This window comes from Euphorbia lathyris, chromosome 9, assembly GCF_963576675.1.
Source record: "Euphorbia lathyris chromosome 9, ddEupLath1.1, whole genome shotgun sequence".
Taxonomy (NCBI): Eukaryota; Viridiplantae; Streptophyta; class Magnoliopsida; order Malpighiales; family Euphorbiaceae; genus Euphorbia; species Euphorbia lathyris.
This window is the reverse complement of record NC_088918.1, coordinates 6,321,799-6,346,062: the sequence shown is the minus strand read 5'-3', so window position 1 is coordinate 6,346,062 and position 24,264 is coordinate 6,321,799. Positions and strand designations below refer to the sequence as shown.

The 24,264-nt window shown below is 36.2% G+C and overlaps 2 protein-coding genes and 2 long non-coding RNA genes across 6 annotated transcripts; 2 read left to right on the top strand and 2 right to left on the bottom strand.

Annotated features, from left to right (window-relative positions):
• Positions 1 to 2,399: 2,399 nt before the first annotated feature.
• LOC136206947 (pleiotropic drug resistance protein 2-like) lies at positions 2,400 to 4,973 on the bottom strand. 2 transcript variants are annotated; one of them, XR_010676485.1, is made up of 3 exons: positions 4,802 to 4,973; positions 2,877 to 3,000; positions 2,400 to 2,735 (listed from the first exon to the last, which is right to left on the bottom strand). XR_010676485.1 is itself a non-coding variant. In XM_065998155.1 (3 exons), exons 1-3 carry the CDS (start codon positions 3,733 to 3,735, stop codon positions 2,697 to 2,699), a joined length of 501 nt encoding a protein of 166 aa, XP_065854227.1. In that variant the 5' UTR covers positions 3,736 to 3,976; the 3' UTR covers positions 2,400 to 2,696. The 2 variants fall into 2 exon arrangements, 1 of the variants encoding a protein (XP_065854227.1); XM_065998155.1 differs by lacking the exon at positions 4,802 to 4,973 and adding an exon at positions 3,398 to 3,976.
• A 1,621-nt stretch (positions 4,974 to 6,594) lies between these two features.
• Positions 6,595 to 12,228, bottom strand: LOC136207233 (agamous-like MADS-box protein AGL80). The gene is made up of 2 exons (XM_065998541.1): positions 11,940 to 12,228; positions 6,595 to 7,070 (listed from the first exon to the last, which is right to left on the bottom strand). The coding sequence occupies exons 1-2, from the start codon at positions 12,226 to 12,228 to the stop codon at positions 6,595 to 6,597; spliced, it is 765 nt and encodes a 254-aa protein (XP_065854613.1).
• A 3,037-nt stretch (positions 12,229 to 15,265) lies between these two features.
• On the top strand, positions 15,266 to 22,745 carry LOC136205219 (uncharacterized). Of its 2 annotated transcripts, none has more exons than XR_010675862.1 (4): positions 15,266 to 15,472; positions 22,079 to 22,211; positions 22,443 to 22,487; positions 22,669 to 22,745. It is a non-coding gene; the product is annotated as an uncharacterized lncRNA (long non-coding RNA). The 2 variants fall into 2 exon arrangements; XR_010675863.1 differs by having other exon boundaries at positions 22,321 to 22,487.
• Positions 22,746 to 22,931: 186 nt separating this feature from the next.
• Positions 22,932 to 23,553, top strand: LOC136205316 (uncharacterized). The gene is made up of 3 exons (XR_010675895.1): positions 22,932 to 23,088; positions 23,148 to 23,265; positions 23,353 to 23,553. It is a non-coding gene; the product is annotated as an uncharacterized lncRNA (long non-coding RNA).
• Positions 23,554 to 24,264: the final 711 nt, after the last annotated feature.

Sequence of the window (24,264 nt, the reverse complement as noted above, 5' to 3'; positions counted from 1 at the left end):
GGCCAGCCTATATAAAGGCTCGACCCCCACCTTATGTAAGGCAGTTATTGATTAATAAAAATTTCAGAGTTTATTCTCTTTCTTTCCAATTTTCGTTAGTCGTGCACGATTCAACGATCGTTGAGGGTTTTAAGCATTGTTCGTGCGCGAACAACCGTTTAGGACGAAAGTCTGTTTAATTCCGCTGCGTCAGTTGGTATCAGAGCCTAAACCGTTATCGTCATACACGGAGAAGGTCATGTGGGCCGGGATCGTACCTTGCAGTTGGTTCAGGCTAATTACTTCTGGCCTTCTATCAGAAAAGAAGTGGAGAAATTGGTACAAAGGTGTCGTGTGTGTCAAGTTTCGAAGGGAACAGCTACTAATGCAGGGTTGTATCGTCCACTTCCTGTTCCTACACAGCCGTGGGCAAACATCAGTATGGACTTTGTGTTGGGGTTACCGCGCACACAACGGGGTAATGATTCTATTTTTTGTTGTAGTGGATCGTTTTTCTAAAATGGTACACTTTATTCCTTGTAAAAAGACAACTGATGATGTTCAAGTAGCTCAATTGTTCTTCCGAGAGGTTTATAAGCTGCACGGCTTGCCAACAACCATTGTGTCTGACCGGGACACTCGATTTGTTAGTCATTTTTGGCGAAGTTTGTGGAAAATGGTAATACGCAATTGAATTTTAGTAGTGCCTACCATCCTCAAACTGATGGACAAACTGAAGTTGTGAATCGGTCCTTAGGCAATTTGTTGCGTTGTTTGATTGGTGACAAGGCTAAAACATGGGATGTATTGTTGAGCAAAGCTGAGTTTGCGCACAACCATGCTGTTAACCGCAGTACGGGTGTTAGTCCTTTTGTTGTGGTTTATTCTGTTGTTCCTCGAGGTCCCCTTGATTTGGTGCCATTGCCAGATAAGATGCGCGTGCATGGGAAGGCAGAAACTTTTGTGAACAGCTTGGTGGAGGTGCATAAGCAAGTTCATGATAATCTTGTGACGGCAGCCAGCAATTACAAGAAATATACGGATAGAAAGCGTCGCCACGTAGAGTTCGAAGTTGGGGATTGTTGGAAAATTTATATATAAATGAAATTAATATAAATTCCAATAGTCATCCTTGTTCATGAACAGTTGTATTCGTTCATGATTAGTCATGTCAGTTCATGAACAGTCTTGTTCGTTCATGAATAGTCGTGTTCATTAGAGAACAGACATGTCCATTCAAGTTCTATATATACATGATGGAACTGTCAGATTGATATACTTTTGAAATATTATTCTCTGAAACATTTCTCCTATCTGTACCTATTGTTTTGTTCTACTCCGGTTAAAAAGTGTAAAATTCAGTGGTCATACTGTTAAGAATTGAAGTTTAGTGGCCATGGATATAATTTATCCAAGTTTAGTACCATATCAGGTTGTACTTTCGATCTATTCATTTATACTTGTACTGCTTTAATATGTAAAATTACTAAATTACATATTATGTTTTGTTTTCTTAAATCTTTAGACCGACTGTTAAAACAAATTCAGATTCGAGCTTGATAGATTCTATCTCAGAATTAAGGTAAAATTATCACATCAAATATTTTCATCATAATTACATTGAGTAACAGATATAGACTTGTGCAGGGGCCGATGCAAAAAGGGGCATGTCCCTCTCCGGTCGCCGAAACCACTTTGACCACAAGTAGTTTTGGGCCCTATGTCTTCACAAAGTTTGAGATTGTGTTCGTTTCGGCCCACCATTCTCCAAGAAATTTAGATCGGGTGCTGAATTAGCATCCTAAAATTGGCTCAGGCCGTCCTCTAAAGGCAAAATTTTAATTTTATTGCACTCTTAAGCCCTCTGTAAGTCAAAAAATGTAATTTTTTTTGCCTATTAGACCATCCGTAAGTCCAAAATTCTACATTTTTTGGCTTATTAGGCCATTCTTAAATCCAAATTTCTAATTTTTTTTTGCCTATTAGGCCCTCTCACTACAAGAAAATAGCTTTTCTGTGGGGAATTTTTTCCCCACAAACGAATTTTCGCCACTATAGGTTTTAGTGGCAAATATTGAGTTTGCCATAATAAGTGCGCCACTAAAACCTATAATGGCAAAAAATGAATTCAACACAAATAGCTAATATTTAGTAGGGAAATCAATCTCGCCACAAAACACATGTTCGCCACAAAAGGTACATCTACTATGGCAAAAATTATGCCGCAAAAGATATGTTTTTGTGGCCAAATTTTTCCCATAAAAAGTAACTTCGTTGTGGCGAATTAATTTTGATCTGTCAGCAATAGCCAATATCAATTTCTTTTGTATTCAGATCAGTAACCCGTATTAATTTTATAAATATGCAAAAAACAATTTGAGCAATAATTATTTATATTTTCTTAATACATTTTATTTGAAATGGTATTCGAAATGATAGCAGGATTATCATGAAAAATTGTAAATGTATATATAACATAAATTATGATAGTAATCAACAACTAAAGCACTGCTTTACTTAAAATTGAAAATTTCAATACAAAATACTTGCACTTTAAGTATCTAATTAGTTTTAACTACAAGAAGTCCAAGCGCAAAAACACTATTTTTCTCCACCTCATGCTCGGAGAACTTTGGCCGGATTTCACCTCTCACAAACGGTGGTGGTTCAAGATGTGTTACCAGTTGAGACACAACACCTCAACTCCATGATCATATTCACAAATTCCCTCTACAAATAAATGGAGACCAAGCTACCTGAAAAGTAATGTTAATGAGTATTATGCCTTAAAAAAATTACAGAGCTACATGTCAATAATTGGTGAAATAAGAAAATACAACCTAATTGGTGAAACAAGAAAATATGTTCAATTTAAACTATAATGAAATAACAAGTACCTCTAATATTGTATTCAAAGATGCATTCACCAAAGTAGGAAGTGCTCTTGTTCCAACATAGGCATCCCCTTCTACTGATACATGCTCAAATCTAACTTCAATCTTAGGAATCTCAATTCCTACCCTGTCAATATCAACAAATTCAAAATATAAATTCAGAACTCATTTAAAATAAAATTAAAGCATTAAGAGTCAAAAGTACATGTAACGTTTTTGAATGTTTATGAGAGTGCAATTTCACATTCATCTTATTTCAGTTTTGCCTCTTTTAAAGTGAATCATGATCAAAAGTACCAACGAATAATTCATCTGTAACTTTGAACATATCAATGACAAAAGTTCTTAAATTAAAGGGTAAAACTGAACTAAGAGCATAACCATGTGGGCAAAATTGCACCTAAAAAATGTTTAGTACTAAAAATGCAATTTTATCCTCATTGATTTAAAAATTGATCAGTATTTCAAACAGAGTTAATGACAAAAATGTTTGAAAGAAAAATGATGAGAGTAGTTGAAGCAACCTATCAGTTCTTTCCCTAAGTCGAAGCAGAAACTTCTCATTATCCTCTTCAACAACTTGAAGGATAGTCTCCAAAAGTTGTTTCTTATCTTGCATACCAAGATTAGTAACATCAATCTCTTGATAATCAACAATTCCATTATCTAAAACCTGCTTCAAAATCCCTTTCCTTAGCCTATCATAAGTTGGAAGCCTCTCTATTGCTGCCCATTTGAGGTCTTCTTCATCTCTTTCACTCCGTCCAAACACATCTCCTTGATTACCCCATACTTCTCTTATACTGCTTCTACCTGAAACCCAACTTTTCCTGTTTCTTGAAGCTGATAAATTCCTACTCATAGACCTGCTTATTGATCTTGCAAACTCTGCTTATTGATCTTGCAAACTCATCTTTAACTCTAACTTCATCTCCGTGCTTAAACGTTGCAGCCATTAATCTTTCTTAATGAAACTGCATCAATTTAATTACAATTGGAGGAGATGAACAATTGTTGATGGTTTTTATATATTAAGAATGGAAAGTCATGGCATTGATGGGTATTATAGAGTGATACTGAGTTTTGTCAAGTAACTCAACACAAGAGATTTAGTCTTCTCATCTAGGAATCTTAATACGGCCTCTACAAGACAATATGGCAAGGGGTTCACAATCTTATTTTTCAACAAAGAGGCATTGGTTTAGGGGCATGACCATAGAACAAAAACTAATGAAATTACTCATATAGGTTCAAAGCAAACTAATTGCTATTTCAATAGAATTGAATGCTAAAACCATTAGATTCAAACTCTCAAAACCCCTAAAGTTTGTTTCAGGGATTAAGAAATAAGAGTCATTCTTCTTCATCACCTACACTTACCATTTCAATTCAAAAATTTCTTGTACATAGTTTAACCAATCATTTTGAACTAGAGCCATAATAAATGAACCCACGGGATATAATTACATCCAAACACAATCACATAAATTCTAGAGTGACAAAAATCCATCACGGTGCAGAACATAAAGTCATGAAAACCTCAAGCTAATTCACCAAGGGGATTCCAAACAACCTCAAAGTGTCAATAATGACTTATAAAAAAACAGTTAAATCAATCCAGCAACACAAAAGGCAAACAGAGCAAACCAAAATAGGATCCCTACTTAAAGCTAAATTCATCACAGCAACCAGAGGGAAAAAAGTCATCAATTTCTCAAGTAACCAAGCCATTTGTTTGATTCTGAAATCAAAATAGATAAAGAGAACCTCGGGCTCCAAATCCGAAAAAGAGATCATTTGAGCAAGCAACAAAATGACCCATTAAGCAAACTGAAAGAGGAGTGTGAGGAACTCCATAACTTTAAAATAGACAGAGAATTCGAGAGTAAATCAAAACTTTAGGTTTGCTAAACAATAAAGCGATTTACCTTGTTGAAGGTGGATTTTGAAGCTCGGATAGAACGATTATAGGTTTGATAGGAAGAATTCTTCAAGGAAAATCGTACAGAACAGAAGCCGCTGCCATTTGAAGGAGAACTGCCAGTGAAATCGGAGGAAGGCAGATGCAGAATCACCATTGAACGATAGCATCCCTTTAGAAGATGAATTAGGTTACAATGGAGAGAAAGAGAGAAATAATCACGTTTCTATAAGATTATATTAAATATATAAATATATATATACATATCATTTAAGTAGGGTTAAGGTACAAAAATACAATTTTAGACATTAAGGGTAAAATTGCTCCTCACCCAAAACGTTAGGGGTATTTTTGCACCTTAACCCATTTAAGTATTTAAAATATATTTCGTTTGTTTAGGCGGTTAAAATTGCCGCTCATTTTTCACAAACTTTTGTGGGGAAAATATTAAATTCCCCACAAAATATATTTCTTTTTGTGGCGAATCCAAAATTCCCCATAATATAATGCTTTATTTATGGCGAATATATGAATCCTCCACTAATGCATTAATTATTGTGGCGGTTTTCAACTTCCCCATTAAAAAATCACTTTTTATGGTGAAGACGAGTTTCGCCACAAACGCCTCATATTCAGTGGCGAATTAGTTTCTCCCACTAAATTTTCCCCACTAAAAATTGATTTTGTTGTAGTGTCTCTAAATTCAATTTTTTTTCTATTAGACATAATATTTTTACATGTTAAGAATTTTAAACGCAATGAGCTTAATTTTGAGAAATTTTATATTGGTATTTAAAAATTGGTTCTTCACCACTCAGATTATAACACGTATATATGTGGAAAAAATTTGAACAAGTTCGATTTAGTAAAAAAAAAATATTTTACACAACATGTGTAAAATCGGTCCACCAAACAAATAATCCTATATTAACCATTCGACTTGTGTTGGGGTGAAAATTTCAAATCAGTCTGTATAAACTAAATATATGTCTTTTTACACCTTTAAAAGCTCAAAATATGTCTTTTACCAAATTCTACCCATGATGTTAAACTAAATTAAGACTATTAACACAAATTAAATAATTAGATAATAATATTAGCAAATTAAAATAAGACTATTAACAAATATCTTAAAATTAAAATAAACGTTGATGATTTTAAAATTGAAAAATTCAAAGACTTCATGATATTCTAACAAATTCACGTCTTCAACTTTTTCTATTTTAGCTCGTTAACAATTATTTTTACAGTGTCAGATTAAAAGATTCTTGTGTTTTATTAAAACGAAAAATTTCAGTCACCATTTGGATATTTGTTTTAGATACCAATTTGATAATACGTGAACGTATATAGGAATTTTTTTTTAGATTTACCGTTAAATTTTTTCATAAATTAGATATATATTTATGTTTGCTTTTTCACTTTATCTATTCATTTATAATTAATGTACTTTTTAATATGTAAAATTACTAAATTATATGTTATGTTTGTTTTATTTTTCATTCATCTTTAGGTTGAGGGTTAAAAAAAAATTAAATTCAAGTCGAATAGAGTCGATCTGAGCAAAACTCTCACACCAAATACTTTAATCACAATTACATCTAATAGCAGATATAGACTTGTGATGGCAGCAAATTTCAAATCAATATGTAAAAACTGAATAAATGCTTTTTGCCCCTTTAAAAACTAAAAATGTGTGGTTTTTACCAAATTCTACCCTTGATGCTAAACTAAATTAACAAAAATTAGATAGTAAAACCAGACAAACAGGAAATGAAATTACTCCAACAAAATAAAAGATCACATTCCACCATATCCAAAGAACTCACTGGACCAGAGATTATCCTCGTTCTGATCACAAAACGGCGGCAACATCTCTTCTCCACCATCGGTGACGGGGCCACCACCAAACTGGAATTGGTTTGGAGGGTTAACCAAATCCATAAACGTCCATGGTTGCCTTTGCACACTCTCCCCATTCACATCAAATCCCACCGTCACTGGCGGCTCAGCCACCACCACCGTCCCTTCTGCACCGCCTTGAGCAACCGAATTTTCCACCACCGTAACCGAAGCCGCTCCGGCATAAGAATTATTAACCGTTAGGGTTTCAATTCTCATGATTATCTCGATCAATTTTCGATCAATTACCAATCGAAGATCAGTCAAATCGAGCATGTTCAGATAAATCAAGCTTTGTCCGGTGAGACCATGGAACATCGCCTGAGTTAGCTCCATTTCCAGGTTATCCTTTTTCTGCTTCCTCAGCTGCTCATATTAGATATGGATATTTCTGCTGTAATTTAGGAATATAATTGATTTGTAATTATCATGTTCACACATATATCTTGTGTATATATATCACATTATCAATGAATGGAAAGGCAAGGATTCTACCTTATCATTGATAAGGTAGAATCCTTGCCTTTCCATTCATTGATAATGTGATATATATACACAAGATATATGTGTGAACATGATAATTACAAATCAATTATATTCCTAAATTACAGCAGAAATATCCATATCTAATACACTCCCGTAGTCGAAACGGGAGGTGGTCGAACGTTGAGACTAGAGCGGAAGTCGTCGAAAAGAATTTGTGGTAGACCTTTGGTGAAAATATCTGCAATTTGATGACGAGAAGGAACATGAAGTACCCTAACCTCTCCTTTAGCAACCTTTTCTCGAACAAAATGTATATCCATCTCAATATGCTTGGTACGTTGGTGTTGTACAGGATTACCAGTGAGGTAAACTGCACTCACATTGTCACAATATACCAAGGTGGATTTACTAATAGGGCAATGAAGTTCAAGAAGAAGATTTCTAATCCAGCAAGTTTCAGATACGACATTAGCAACACCACGATACTCTGCTTCAGCACTAGAACGAGATAAAGTGGGTTGCCGCTTAGCAGACCAAGACAGAAGATTGTCACCAAGGAAAACACAATATCCTGAAGTAGAACGTCGAGTGTCAGGACATCCCCCCCAATCTGCATCTGTATAGGAGACCAAGGAATCTAGTGAAGAGGTTGTGAATGTAAGTCCGAACTCCAGGGTTCCTTTAACATATCGAAGAATCCGCTTGATAGCTGCCATATGAGACGTTTTGGGATCGTGCATGAATAAACAGACTTGCTGAACAGCATAACTGATGTCTGGGCGAGTGAGAGTCAAATACTGTAATGCACCAGCTAAACTTCGATACTCAGATGGATCATGATAAGCAGAACCAGATGAAGCACTCAGTTTTTGCTTAGTGTCAACAGGTGTTGTACAGGAATTTGCTGAAGAAAGACCGGCTTTAGAAATGATCTCAGTAGCATACTTCTTTTGAGACAGAAAAAGAGAGCCGGCGCTCCGAGTGACAGATATCCCTAAAAAATAACTCAATGGGCCAAGATCTTTCATAGCAAATTCGGAACTCAATTTGTTGATAATTGACTCTCGTAGAGCAGTGGAAGAAGTAGCTAGAACGATGTCATCCACATATAAGAGTAGATATGCCATCTCTGCTCCCCGACGAAAGACAAACAGTGAATGATCAGATTTACTGTGAGAAAAACCCATGGTAGACAAGAAAGAGGCAAACCGTTGGTACCACGCCCGTGGTGCCTGTTTGAGACCATAAAGAGACTTTTGAAGAAGGCATACATGATCTGGATAGTTGGGATCCCGAAATCCCAGTGGTTGATGCATATAAACAGTCTCATGAAGATCCCCATGAAGAAAAGCATTTTTTACATCCAGCTGATGTAGTGGCCAACCTTTAGAAAGTGCAATACTTAATACAGCTCGAATTGTTGCTGGCTTAACAACTGGACTGAAAGTATCACCACAGTCTACCCCAACAAGTTGATTCGCCCCATTTCCAACAAGTCTTGCTTTGTATCTTTCAAAAGATCCATCTGCATTAAATTTGTGCCTGAGAATCCACCAACTACGAAGAACATTAGCATTAGAAGGACGGGGTACGAGGACCCACGTCTTATTTTCAATAAGAGCCTTATATTCTTCAGTCATGGCTTGTTTCCAATTAGGGTCTTGTAAAGCAAGTGAGGGATTAGAAGGAATAGGAGAAATAGTGGTGGTGTGTAAGTTGAGCTTTCTTTGGGGTTTGAAAATTCCAAGTTTAGCTCGGGTTGTCATAGGGTGAGTCGGTTGGGTTGGGTTGGCGTGTATAGGATCGGGAGAAGGCGGGGAAGTGGGCTGTTGTGGGGAGGTGAGCTGTTGTGGGGAATTTGTGTTTGGGCCGTGTTGAATTGGAGAAGGAAAGGGACTGTCGAGAGGAGAAGGGGGAAGTGCTGGGCTGTTTTGGGAAGATGGGTTGGGACTGTTGGGCCGTGGTGAAACTGGGCTTTGGTTAGGAGTGGACGCATTAGTGGGGAAGGGAATAATGGGTTGGGTTGTTTGTGTAGGTGAGTTGGAAATAGAAGAAATGGGAGGGGAGGCCGAGACATGTTGAGTGGAAAATGGAAATTTGCTTTCATTGAAAATAACGTGACGAGATATAATTATTTTCCGCGCGGAGATGTCGTAACACTTATAGCCTCGATGATTGGATGGATATCCAAGAAACACACATGGAGAGGACCTAGGTTGAAGTTTATTTCTAGAGGAAGAAAGGACAAGTGGGTAACAAAGACAACCGAAAGTGCGTAAGTGAGTATAAGAAGGAGTACGATTGTAGAGAATTTGAGTCGGTGAAAGAAGACTAAGATTTTTGTGAGGGAGAATATTTAAAAGATAGGTCGCATGAGCAAGAGCATGAGGCCAGAAAGAATGAGAGCAAGAAGCATGTGTTAGAAGAGTGCGAATTATATTATTGATTGTTCGAATCGTTCGTTCAGATTTACCGTTTTGGGAGGAAGTATGTGGACATGAAAAACGGAATTGCATACCATTATTGTTAAAAAAATCATGAAAATGACTATTGTTATACTCACCACCATTATCACACTGAAAAGTTTTGATATCTTTTTCAAATTGAGTACGTACGTAATTTCGGAATGTGAGGAACACAGAAAAAACTTGAGATTTATTTGCTAAGGGAAAAGTCCACAGAAAATTAGAATAATCATCTAGGAAAAGAACATAATATCTATAGCCACTAGAACTTAGAACAGGAGATGTCCATATATCACTATGAATAATATCAAACGGCATTGATGACATATTTTTAGAAGCATAAAAAGGCAATTTAATATGTTTCCCAAGCACACAAGAATTGCAAATAGAAAAATCAACATTTTTAGGACAAGAAATAAAATTATTAGTTCGAAGATTGTCTAAAATTTGAGGACCAGGATGGCCCAATCTATTGTGCCAAACTGAAGGAGATAAAACAGAAGCATTTAAAGCATAAGAAGACTCTGAAGAGGAGGATGTGACTGGATATAAATCACCGGTGCTATTACATCTCATAATAGGGATCCCCGTGCGCAAGTCCTTCACAGAGAAACCAACAGGATCAAATTCAACGGACACATTATTATCAATAGCAAATTTCCGCACAGATATAAGGTTTTTGATTAATCTAGGGGCATGTAAAACATTGTTCAATTCTAGGGTTTTGTTGTTTGTTTTTAAGGATGCATTACCAAGACCGATAACAGGAATACAAGTGCCATTACCTACTACGATACTCGTGTTAGGACTCTTATTTAAATAAGATGTGAGTTTACCTCCATCCCCGCTCATGTGAGAAGTGGCGCCGGTGTCCATATGCCAAGGTTCTGCAGGTGGTGTGATTTTCAAGGTGTGCATAGCCGCCTCAATGTTTGTTGGAGTGTAATACTGGGCCAGATGGGCCTGCGGATGGGCTCCCAATATGCCTGGCTGGACTGCAGAAGAATTGTTATTAAAAACAGGCCCGCGAGTTGCACCATGAGTTGCACCATGTGAAGAATTGGGCCAAGAAGGATAAGGACATGGGGGATAGGCCCATTGGGGCGCCTGTCCAGTCCATGGCCCGTACCCCCATGGCTGTTGTAAAGAAACAGCCCCTGACCAGCGAGGACCGCTATTTTGCTGCCATCGTCCGTCTCTGCCCCGTCCGCCTCTGCCACGGCGATAATAACCCCGGCCACCGCGAGCAGCGCCAGAATTTTGAGGGAAAGAAGGCCGAACGTGATTTGAATATGGAGGAGCTTGATTCGACGGGGACTGTTGGGCGATAGTAACGGCGGCAATTTCAGATCCGACGGTGGCGGCTGTGCGTTTTTTACGGGCAGATTCTTCCAATAATAACATGGACATTGCCTTTGTGAAATTGGGCAGAATGTCATTGTGGCGAATTTGTGTTCCGATTGTCTCGTAGGCGTCAGTGAGCCCCGAAATTAATTGAAGAACGAGACGATCGTTGGATACGGCAGCCCCGACGTTGCTTAATTGGTCCGAGAGGGACTTCAAATGTTGGCAGTAGGCAGAGATATCATCAAAATTTTCAAGTCTAGCATTGGACAGTTCTTGTTGTAAATAAAGGGCTCTTGAATTTTTATTATCGGAGAATTGTTGTTCTAGGAGTTTCCAAGCGTCGGCGGCTGTTAAATTTGGTCCGATGATACTGTTGAGAAGGTCTGAAGATATGGTTCCATAAATCCATTGCAACACGATGGCATCAACACGAGACCATAAACCTGGATTCTTTGCTTTCATAACCGAAGAAGAGGTTTCCGATTTATCGTCGGTTTCAGGAAGGATATGATCAAGAACTTGAAAAGCACGGGCATGTGTTTTAAAAAGTTCAGCCCAAGTGGTATAGAGGCCTTTGCCGGATTCGAGAGGATCACGAATAAAGGAGGTAATGTTGATAATGGAGAGGGCCGGATGAGTTGGTGCGGCGGCGGCACCATTGTTTTGTTCATTGTTTGGCATGGTGGCAGTAGAGTTTTTAGGGATGAAGAACGGCAGAATGAGGAAGAGAGAAAGAAGAGATTTGGGTGGGATTAGGGAGAGAAATTTTAGGAGAGAGTTTTTAGGAAAGAAATTAGGCTCATGATACCATGATAAGGTAGAATCCTTGCCTTTCCATTCATTGATAATGTGATATATATACACAAGATATATGTGTGAACATGATAATTACAAATCAATTATATTCCTAAATTACAGCAGAAATATCCATATCTAATAGCTCAAGTGCTTTGTTGATTCGTTGCCGGAGAAAGCTCTGCTGGTTAAACATTTTCTTGCTTTGCTCCATCTCCGGCATCATTGTGAGGCGAGAAACAACTTGGTGAACGCCGTACTCCGACCGCCAAACCTCAGGTCGAGAATCATAAGGGCTGTATATTATTGCACACGCCTGAATATCACAAAGTGTAGTTAATTCACTTATCTTCTTCAATAGACCCTTCTTCCTCTTCTTGAATGTTGCTTTTCTGGCTGAATTGTTTTCTATGAAAGCAAGTTTCACCTTCTTTCTCATTTTTTTTCACTGGAATGAAACTATGTGAAAGTCAGGAAATGGAAGCTTTTGTGTGTCTGTGTTTTATAGGCGTATTGGGATAATTATTCATTTAATACAAAATCATAAAATATACCATCTTGGTTGGCATTTTTAATACATGGGTTGACCTTGGTTGACATTTTTAAAACATTGAATGTGATAGTGAACCTTGGTTGGTATTTTAGAATATAAATTTTCAAAATCATTACTGATTCCTGAGAAATAAAATTTTCATATATAGAAATACATATTAGTTAGTTATGCATAAGTGGTATTGTTAAACCTGAACCGGTCGGATCGGAAACTAGACGGGCCTCTGGTATGTCATTTCGGGCTTTTCAAAATGCAATAACCCGATAAAAACCGTAGTCAATATGTGACATGTCGGTCCAACCGGGTGGGTTACCACGGGTTTTTATTTGTTAAAATAATAATTAGAAAAGTATATTTTCGACTGTTATTAAAAAAAAATATGGAAAAAATAATCGATTATGGTTTCGTAAATACAATTTGGACTATGTTATAGACTTAGTTTAATTCATTATTTAAGTTGAACTATATTTTATTGTATTAAAATATGGACAAAGAAAAAAAATGTGGTTTGCCCTATTGTCAAATAGAGTTTTGTGCTAAACGTTTGTAAATAGAGGTACGTAAATAAAGTATTTAAAATTATTTAAAATTATACGGTTAAATTTTGATTACAATTAAATGTATAATACATTTATATATTGATAAAACACATATCCTAAAATCGAATTGCAGTTGTGCAATCAAATTTAATACTATAGATTGCGGTACTTTGCTTTATAAACAAAACATACCACCATGGTTGTCAAAATCAGACCGGTCAAGAACTAAAAAAAATAAAGAGTCAAGAGTTAGAAATTCAACCAGGGTTCAATGGAGATTTAACCACGGTTCAAAAAAATCTTTTGAAAATGATATATTTATCCATATTTAACATTGTAACATAGTAAAATAGTAACAAAATTAATATAAAAAAATACACTAATAAAAATATTTTTTAATATATGTAATGGTTAGTCTATCAAAACAAAATAACAACAAAATAACTATAGAAGGCACTGTAATATATATATATATATATATATATATATATTATTTTAATAGTTATTATTATTAATTAATTTTTTTTGAAGAATATTACTATTAATTATTAAAATTTAAATATAACAAAAAAAAGTAAAACAGTAGAATGTAGATTTTATAATATAATTTAAAGTTTAAATAAAATATAAAATTCAATATATTAAAAGTATGAAATAAATATAGTAAATAAAAATTAAAAAACACTAATATATTACAGGTTCAACCAGTTAATTAATTAACATATATATATTAAGTTAGTAAATGAATTTTAATTATCGAAACTAACAGGGTAGTAATTACCTCCTCCTTATAAGAAGAGAGTAGGGTCTGAGGCACATCTTTAGTAGAATTGAATTATGTTTTACTTAAATATAAGTAAAATCAACCCGAATCAGACCGTTCAATCGGAATTGGGTCAAACGGTTTGCGGTTAATCCGGCCGGTTTTGAGCGGTTCTATTCGGTTTTCAGTTATATCACAAAATTGTGAAAATAGCTTTACTCGAATTGCTATCTTGACCGGTTAGGTCCGGTTCATATAACCATACATATCAAATACATCTAGTTATAAACTTTTAAACCACATGGTTATGTTTGTAAATTGAAAAAACCACATATTTTTTCTTCAGCAGAATAGAATTATGTTTTACTTAAACATAAGTAAAATCGAACCGAATCAAATCGCTCAACCGGCATTGGGTCAAACGGTTTGCGATTAATCCGACCGGTTTTGAGCAGTTATATTCGGTTTTCAGTTATATCAGAAAATAGTGAAAATAGCTTTATCTGAACTGTTATCTTGACCGGTTTGGTCCGGTTCATCTAACCATGCATACCACGTACCTTTATTTATAAACTTTTAAACGACATGGTTCTGTTTGCAAATTGGATAATCCACGTATATTTTTTCTTACTTTCCCCTTAAAATATTAGACGTATCTTATTTTTAAATTTTTTAATTGTAATTTAATTATTTTATATATTTTATTGTGATTTGATATTTTATTTTGTGATAAAAAAATTTAAATATTAATTCTATTTTTATAATTAATTTTATTTTATTTTATTACAATGATATATACACATATATATAAAATTTATAAAATAACTTTAAACTAATTATATATATATTAATATATATTTTTATTAATTTTTATTTATTACATTATCTGGTCCGACCTACTCTAGTTACTTGGTTGAACTAAGTGACCCACGCGTCAAATACATCATTGGTCTGCTAAGGGGGCTATTTTGCACATCCATGTGTAAATTTATTTATTTATATGTTTGCTAGATTTGAACTACAAAAGTAAAATTGAGTTGTTTTGAACAAATTTAGAGAAATTTATCCAATATGACATATTAATCAAGTTAGATTTTACAATTAAATACAAACTTAATGTGCCAGTTAATTACGCTAATGAGGGTATCAAGTTTACTAAATGTGTGAAAATGGGTAGTTCACTAGTACAGAAATGACCTATAGCTACGCCTTATTGGTCACGATTGTTAATAGGAACCGTAGCTAAAGGTTATTAGAGTCGGTTATTTAAAATAACCGACTCTAAAACTCATAAATAAAATGTGCCGTGTTTCAGAGGGTTATTGGCGTCGGCTATTGAAAGAACCGACACCAATGACCCTAATAATTAGGGTCGGCTCACATTGAACCGACCCTAATTACTGTCATTAGCGTCGGTTCTTTATAAGCGACGCTAATAACCCTAATAATTAGGGTCGGTTCACAAAGAACCGACCCTAATTACTATCATTGGCGTTGGTTCTTTATAAACTGACGCCAATGATTCTTTTTAGAGTCGGTTATGTATATAACCGACTCTAAAGACCCACTTTTAAGAAACCATCTAGCGCTTCTTTTCTTCTCCTCTTGCGGGAAGAAATTACAGAGTACCAACCCTATTTCTCCTTTCTCCTTTGCGCGAACCACGAACGACACTTTTCCTTTCTCTTTTGCGCAAACTACATTCCTCGTTTCTCCTTTAAAGTTTCGTTCATTCTTGTTTGGTTTGATGTTTTGTTCGATTTTACTGGGTTTTTGCGCTTGGTTTTTGTCTTATCATTCGTCACTGTGCAAACTCAACAGAAAAGAGGTAAATTTCGTTTTTGTTTTTCGTTTATGGTTACTGTTTGTGCTTTCTTTTGCTGGGTTTGCTTGTCATTCGTGTTTGTTGGGTTTGTGGTTGATAGAGTTCTGCCCTAAATGGAGTACTTTTCTAGGCTATAGGTGGTAGTAGAAGAGGGAGAACTTTGGCTGCAAATGTTGATGGAGTTCTTCCCTAAAATGGGTTTGCGTTGATAGAGTTCTTCCTAAAATGGATTTGCTGTTGATAGAGTTCTTCCATTTTGTTAATTAATTGTTAAGCTTGTAAAACGTGTTTGAAGTACTACTGTTGTTTTTCTTATGTACGAACCAACTCTGAAAATTGCTTGCCTAACATGTTAATTTGTAATTTGCGGTTTATAGAAGAAGAGTGATTTCAAGAGGTATGTGAAACATCTAAAGTGGGATAGAGATGATAACATCAACAGTGTGTTTGCAAAAATGATAAATGAGCATCAGAATAAGTATCTTCTGATAAGGATTAGTTTTGTTAATATCCTCTAATATTATCTGTTATTTAATAGCTGTAAATTAGCTATTAAATCTTTCTGTTGTAACTAATATCTTAGTTTATCTCTTTCAATATTCTAGGACTGTACTGCTATTTATATCGTTCTACTTTTCAATGAATATACAACTTCCTCTCATATTCTCTATATGGTATCAGAGATCTTCGATCCCCTTCTTATCTTTGCCAACTCTCCTTCTCTTTTTCCTGTTTCTTCTCACACAATTTCCATGGCAAATCAAAATCCCTCTTCTCACATCTCAAACAATGATGATCCAACCAAGCCTTTCACTTTCATAACCATTCCAAATACTATTAAGCTTACCCCCACCACATACCTCTCATGGAAACTACAAATTCAAGCCATACTTATAGGGCATGATCTATACAAATTTGTTGACGGAACTTTTCCTTCCCCTCCCTCTACCGTAATTGTTAATGAAGTTGAAACCCTAAATCCTGAACTGCGATTTTGGCACAGACAGGATAAACTCCTATTTGGTGCCCTAGTTGGTTCCCTGTCTCAAACTCCCATCCCCTTAATCTCTCAAGCCAAAACTACCAAGGATCTCTAGGATATCCTTGCAAATACATATGCAAAACCTAGTAGGGGCCACATCAAGCAATTGAAGGGTCAGTTTCACAGAATTTCCAAAGGAACAGGCACCATTACAGAGTATATGCAGAATATTAAAGCCTGCACAGATCAACTTGCTGCTTTAGGAAAAACCATTGAGCATGAGGATATTGTTAATCGAATTCTGGTTGGTCTTGATACACCATACACCTTAATTGTTGAATCAGTCAATGCCCGGGATACTCCAATATCCTTTGAAGAATTGCACCAAAAATTAATCACCCGAGAACTCACCATCAAGCAAAATCACCATGATTCCTCTCTTCCTGCTACTGCCTTTGCAGCCTCTGCTCGTCCTCAACATCGCAACTACAGACGTCCCACTACTCCTGGAATACTTCCAACTCCACGTCCTAATTCAACCAGACAACCTCGTCCCTTCTTGGGTAAATGCCAATGGTGCAGCGCACAAGGCCATGTTGTGTCTCGATGTCACCTGTTTAATCAGCAATTTCCAAATGCTACACCACCTTCATTCTCCTTCTTCAACACTAGAGCTGCTTCATCAGGTTACACATCTAATTCTCCACAAGCTCATACTGCGCACTTGCCTAGCTCATCTCCTTCCACATGGCTGATTGACAGTGGTGCCTCTCATCATGTCACCAATGATCTTCAAAATCTTGCTCTTCATGCTCCCTATGACGGTACCGAAGAGCTTATTATCGGCGATGGTACAGGTTTAAAAATCTCTCATACTGGCTCTCTTCTCTTTCCTCATTCCTCCTCTCCTATCAAACTTGATAATGTTCTGTGTGTTCCGTCTATTTCAAGAAATATCATCTTTATCTCTCAACTTTGTGCTGATAATAATGCCTCCATTGAATTCTTACCAAATTGTTTCTGTGTGAAGGATATCAACACAGGGATGTCTCTCTTTCAAGGTCCAGTTAAGTCTGGAGTTTATGAAATTCAGTCCAGCTCACCTCAAGTTTTCACAAGCATTAAAGCCACCTCCCTAGATTGGCATCATCGATTAGGGCATCCCTCTCTCAAAATATTCAAGCATCTTGTCTCTACAAATTATTTAAATGTTTCTCGCATATCCACTTTAGATTGTAATTCTTGTTCTTGCAATAAAAGTCACCAACTTCCTTTTTCTGTTTCTACTATTTCCTCTACTGCTCCTCTTCAATATGTCTATACTGATCTATGGACCTCTCCAATTCTCTCACATGATGGTTACAAATATTATCTTATTTTTGTTGATCATTTTACTAAATATATATGGTTCTATCCCTTGAAGCTAAAATCAGACACTTATAATGTCTTTATTCGATACAAAGCACTTGTTGAGAAATTTTTCCAACTTCCCCTTATTACACTCTACTCTGATAATGGTGGTGAGTATGAAGCCCTTAAAAATTATCTCGCTACTGATGGTATTTCTTACCTTACAACCCCTCCATATACCCCTCAACATAATGGTTACTCGGAAAGACGACACAGACACATTATTGAAACTTGCCTATCCCTTTTAATGCATTCCTCCATGCCACTAAAATATTGGACTAATGCCTGCTCCACCGCTGTCTACCTTATCAATCGTCTTCCAACCCCAACTTTACAAAATGCCTCTCCTTATCTCAAGCTTTTCGGCAAATTGCCAAATTACCATAAATTACGTAGTTTTGGGTGTCTTTGCTATCATTGGCTAAAATCATACGCTAATCATAAGCTTGATTCTAAATCTCTTCCCTGTATCTTTGTCAGCTACTCTCCCACACAGAGTGCCTAGTATTGCCTTGATCCCAAAACCCATAAAATCTATACTTCCCGACATATTCTTTTCGTAGAACATAAATTTCCCTTTGCTGATTTTGCATCACCATTACCATCACCCACCACAGTTCTAAATAGCTGGTGTCCTATCTCTCTTCCCCTTACTCCCTCCTCTATATCTCCATCTCCTTCCCGTACCTTGTCTTTCTCTTCTCCTATGTCTCCCACATCTTCACAGACTTCACCTTCCGCTATTAATTCCTCTCCTCATCTTAATACCCCTATCTCGGCCTCCCAATCTGCTGCCACATTAACCTCCTCCCTTACTCCCTTGCCCTCCCAATCTGCTGCCACAACACCCTCTTCCCCTACTCCCTCGCCTTCCCAATCTGCTACCACATCAACCTCTTCCCCTATTCACTCAGATAACTCTCCCCCATTCCCTCCCAATTATCTCCAAATCTATCTCCGCCATCTTCCCCGTCTCCCCCATCTCATTCTATGACCACTCGTCTTCAAAACAACATTCGTAAACCAATCTCAAAACTCAATCTTCATGTTCACCTTGCTGATTCTGAAACTCTTCCAAAAACCATTGCCCAAGCTCTTAAAATCCCAGTGTGGAGAAAAGAAATGGATGAAGAATTTACTGCCTTGGTTCGAAACAGTACATGGACTCTCGTACCTCCTTCCCCCTCTAAAAATATTGTTGGCTGTCGATGGGTTTTTCGTATTAAGAGAGACTCTTGTGGGAAAATTATTCAGTACAAAGCAAGACTTGTAGCCCGTGGTTTTAATCAAAGACCTGGACTTGATTACAATGAAACCTTTAGTCCCGTTGTTAAACCAGCCACCATTCGCCTTATAGTCTCTATTGCAGTAAGTCAAGGATGGCCTTTGCGTCAACTTGATATTAACAATGCTTTTTTGCAGGGTACACTTACTGATGAAGTTTTTACTATTCAGCCACCTGGATACATCGATGCTCAGAATCCAACTCATGTGTGCAAGTTAAACAAAGCACTCTACGGTCTTAAGCAGGCTCCTCGGGCTTGGTACCAAGAACTGAGACACTTTCTTCTATCTTTGGGATTTCAAAATGCAATTTCAGACTCCTCATTGTTCATCTTTCACTCCAATAGAGACACTATTTATCTAGTGGTCTATGTCGATGATATAATTATGACCAGCAACTCTGCTCCTTCTCTTGAAGCTTTCATCACCAAAATATCTTCTAGATTTTCTCTTAAGGATTTGGGCAATCTCTCATATTTTCTTGGTGTTGAGGTACTTCCACATTCTGTAGGATTATTTCTGAGCCAAAGGAAGTACATTTCTGACATCTTATGTAAGGCAAACATGGCTGATGCAAAACCTGTAGCAACACCTCAAGCCACTCATCCTCCTCTGACATTGGAGGGAACTTTATTGCCTGATCCTACTGCCTATCGTGCTTTAATTGGCAGTTTACAATATCTCGGTATCACCCGGCCTGATGTTGCATTTACTGTCAATAAGTTAACACAATATATGCATCATCCCACAGATGAACATATGCAAGCTCTCAAGCGTCTCCTTCGTTATTTAAATGGCACATCAGACATGGGTATTGTTCTACACAAACAGTCCCCGCTTACCATTCATGCCTTCTCGGATGCGGATTGGGCTCGTGATCAAGATGATTACATTTCTACCACTTCCTATATTGTCTATCTCGGTAAAAACCCAATTTCTTGGGCTTCAAAGAAGCAACGAACCCGAGCTCGCTCCTCTACTGAGGCAAAATTTCGTGTTGTAGCCAGTGCAACAGTTGAAGTCTTATGGCTGCGTAACTTGTTTCAAGAACTGAAGTTGTTTTCTGTTCCTGTCATCTATTGTGATAATGCCGGTGCTACCTATGTCACTGCCAATCCAGTTTTTCACTCTAAAATGAAGCATTTGGCTCTGGATTATCACTTTGTCCGTGAAAATGTGCAATCGGGAGCTCTACGTGTCTCATATATCTCTACCAATGATCAGCTGGCTGATGCTCTTACAAAGCCTCTACCACGATCCACCTTTGTCTCCTTGGTTCGCAAAATCGGTCTTTCTTCTTGGCTGACCATTTTGAGGGGGCGTGATAAGGATCTGTTATTTAATAGCTGTAAATTAGCTATTAAATCTTTCTGTTGTAACTAATATCTTAGTTTATCTCTTTCAATATTCTAGGACTGTACTGCTATTTATATCGTTCTACTTTTCAATGAATATACAACTTCCTCTCATATTCTCTATATCTTCTATGTGCTTGAATTCTTTTACTTTGCTTAGACTTTAATTTTGGAATTCCTCTAATAATGTAGTTATAGTGTCTTAGAAAATCAATAGCTAATTAATTCATGAGGAATTAATTCTGGTTGTCCTCAAGTTTGGGATTAGGTGCGGTTTCTTTTTGTTCTTTTGTGGATTGCAGACCAGTGATAGGCTAGTTATTTATTTCTCTGCTATAACTTGTCATATAGCAATTGCTTGCTGGGAATCCTCCAAGACCTTTATATATTAACAACCATATATTCTTTAATCTTAATTACCTACTTAAGCTTTAATCTTAATTACCTACTTAAGCTTTAATCTTATATCAATTAACAAAATTAGTTGATTAAATGTACTAATATTACACAATTTGACTTGGAGTACCTAATCTACATAGAAGCTGAATTGAAGCCTTAATTAGGTGTTAATAACAGTCTTAAGTAGAATACTTAGTGATATAATTGATTGAGTTGGAAGAGTGGGACTGTAAAAGGTTTGAATTTTGTCTTAATTATGTTCCCCAAATTGCTTCGGTGTTGGAAGCTAAATTGCTAATATGTGTGTTTGATACCTCTGTTGCAATTTTAACATGCAGATTCTGTTCATTCTATTTGTGCTACTGCTGTACAATTTCGCTGATACATCTTCAGCTTTACTAGCTAGCTTGAATTGTTGCTCTCTGCTTGCAATTTTGTTGATATATCTTTTCCTGATTAATATACTATTTCTTAGTGAGCATCTTTTCCTGATTATATATACTATTTCTTGTGATTCATCTGTTGCAATTCAGGAACTCAGTAAAGCACTATATATAGCCATTTGTGTAGATCATTCTTCATTTTATCCTTATTTTATGTGCTGCAATTTTCTTTTGTATAATTCATTTTATGTTGGATAGAGATCACATCAGAACTTTTCTGTAATTATAATTGTTATGTTGCACGGACACTCCCCTTTAATAGCTTTTCTACGTTTCGTGTCCGTATCCATTGTGGTTTCAAAGTTATTTTACTAAGGTCATGTTTTAGAAATAGCGTTTCCCCGTGTCACTTTTTAGCATCTACGTTGCACGGACATTCTCTTAGTAGATGCGCATTCAAGCTAAAGAAACATACATAATTTTTTATTAATCAGTTCATAATTATCTATTGTATTTGCTTATTGTTATTATTATTTTAATTAAATTAATGGAGTTGTAACAAAGAAGATGACATTTTATAATTTAATATTTATTGTAAGTATATTTCCTTGTGAAAGATTTGATGTTTACGTCTTTGTAATCTGCCAACATCAAAGTGATGAATGATGTAAGATTGCAAATAGGACCTACCACTTAAAATGATGGATAAAATATATTGTGTTTATTTTCAAGTGTTTAACTAGATTGTTTCTCAATTTGAATACCAGACCTCAGCATGTTTTAATTCTTGCTGCAGATTATCCGAAATACTCAGAGAATCGTGGTGATAGGAATGATCCTGGACTGATTGTCAGTGGTTCTAGACAAATATATCTGACCTTTCTAGCTGAGAGCACCTTCAATGAAGATGATGTTTCTAACTATTTCAAGTAATTGTGTTTCCGAAACACTTACGGTTTTTTACTGTACTATTGATATCTGAATGGTTGCAAATAGTTTTATTGACTGTCATTTATATTTGCTGCAAATTTGGACCAGTTGAGGATGTTAGAATCCCCTGCCAGCAGAAAAGGATGTTTGGCTTCGTAACATTTTATAGTTCATACACTGTGAAGACGATTCTGGCTAAAGGGAACCCTCATTTTGTTTGTGGTGCTCAGGTTCTGGTGAAGCCTTATATGGGAAAAATCTAAGCTAATTGATAGGTAACAACAGTCACTGAAAAATGTTGTTATCCTAAAACCAAATGGCTTTATGTTATTGCATTTTTATATTAGATTAATTATAATGATAGTACTTTACAAGTTAATGCAGCAATTAACTGATGTCGAATTGAATTTGAATACAAAAGTTCATAATTTACGCTGGAATACTTTTTTGGTGCAGAAAGTATCAGGAAAGAACTGAGACTCCAATGTATTTCCCTCCTCACTATGTAGATATGGATGTTGAGCTTCATTCATGTGAGTTTGCTTTTCTACTATACTTCCAGTATATTAAAACTAGAAGAATACATTTTTCAACAGTAAATCTAATCCCGATATGAAGTTATCTTTAATGTTTGTTGATGTAGTTATCTTTACTGTTTGTCGATGAAGTTTCAACATAATCTAAATTATATATATACTTGTTTTAGTTCCAAGGGGCATGAGACATCAAGGTTGCTGAGGAAGCAACTCATAGAAGAGCAGGAGCAAGTTCTTGAATTTCAGAGGAGGCGACTTGCAGGGTTGCAAGCAGCTCGGAACACCATGGGCAATCAGTCCTATTTTGCATATGCCATGGATGCACTAAAAGTATCGGAAGGTTAGCAATTTGGAAAGAGTGTTTAGTATGTTACTGTGATTAACTTGTTGTTCTTGCAGATAATTTCAATTTTCCATCCGTGGAACCTTTTAGTTTTCTGTTTGACGCCCTGAACAACGATCCAGCATCTAATGACAAAATCAGATTAACAGAGGCCAATTACACTGACCAGAGCAGGTATAATTAATTCATTATGAATTCTTGAATAGCACAGTTTTCAGTGGATATATCTATCTAACATTGGGTTTATGGTGAATTTGGCAGTCAAGAGGACTGAATATAAGGGCCACCTTTAGTTATTTGAGTAGAGGAGGTTCAGTCAAATCTTGGATCGGCATTCCCTAGCCTTTTAGATTGGTGACTTATCAAAGTAAACAAAGAAATATAGTCATTTTGACATTAGCATGTTGTAGAGAGAGTATGATAGATACTAGTATATCTTAGTTTTTTTGTGTTCACATTAATATACAGTTGGTTAAATACTTGAAAATACTTTGAATATTGAATCAAAGATTGTATATATATAGCATATTAATTAATTATCCTATATTTGTGTACATTTTTTTTATTGATTTTGCATTTAATTTTAGTAGTACATCAGGATCAATTTCGATTAAGGTAAATGACAGGATAACAAATCTTGTTTACCGTTAATTACAGTAATACAAACAACCGACTCTAATATAATTAACATTAGCCACGGTTGCAAAACAACAGACTCTAATAATTAGAGCATTGGAGTCGGTTGTTTCCACAACCGACTCCAATGCTTTTATCATTAGCCACGGTTCTTCTACAACCAACTCTAATGATCAGGGCATTAGAGTCGGTTGTTACGAAAGAACGTGGCTAAAGAACCCTGTAGTCATGGTTTTTTCATAACAATCGTGGCCAAAACATATGGTATTAGAGTCGGTTATATGTAAAAACCGACTCTAATGCCCTTTTGGCCACGCTCGGGCAAACGTGGCTAATGACGGTAAACGACCGTGTCCATAGGCCATTTCTGTACTAGAATTCGGGTCAAAGGGCTGACATGTCGAGCGAAAGAGATGACAAATTGTAAAGAACATAGAGTTCACATGGTGTGTGGAATTACCCACATATCGTGTAAGGATCCCACGTCAAGAATCCACAAGTTGTGTCGTTCCAAATTGGAAGATTCTGCTTCTCTAT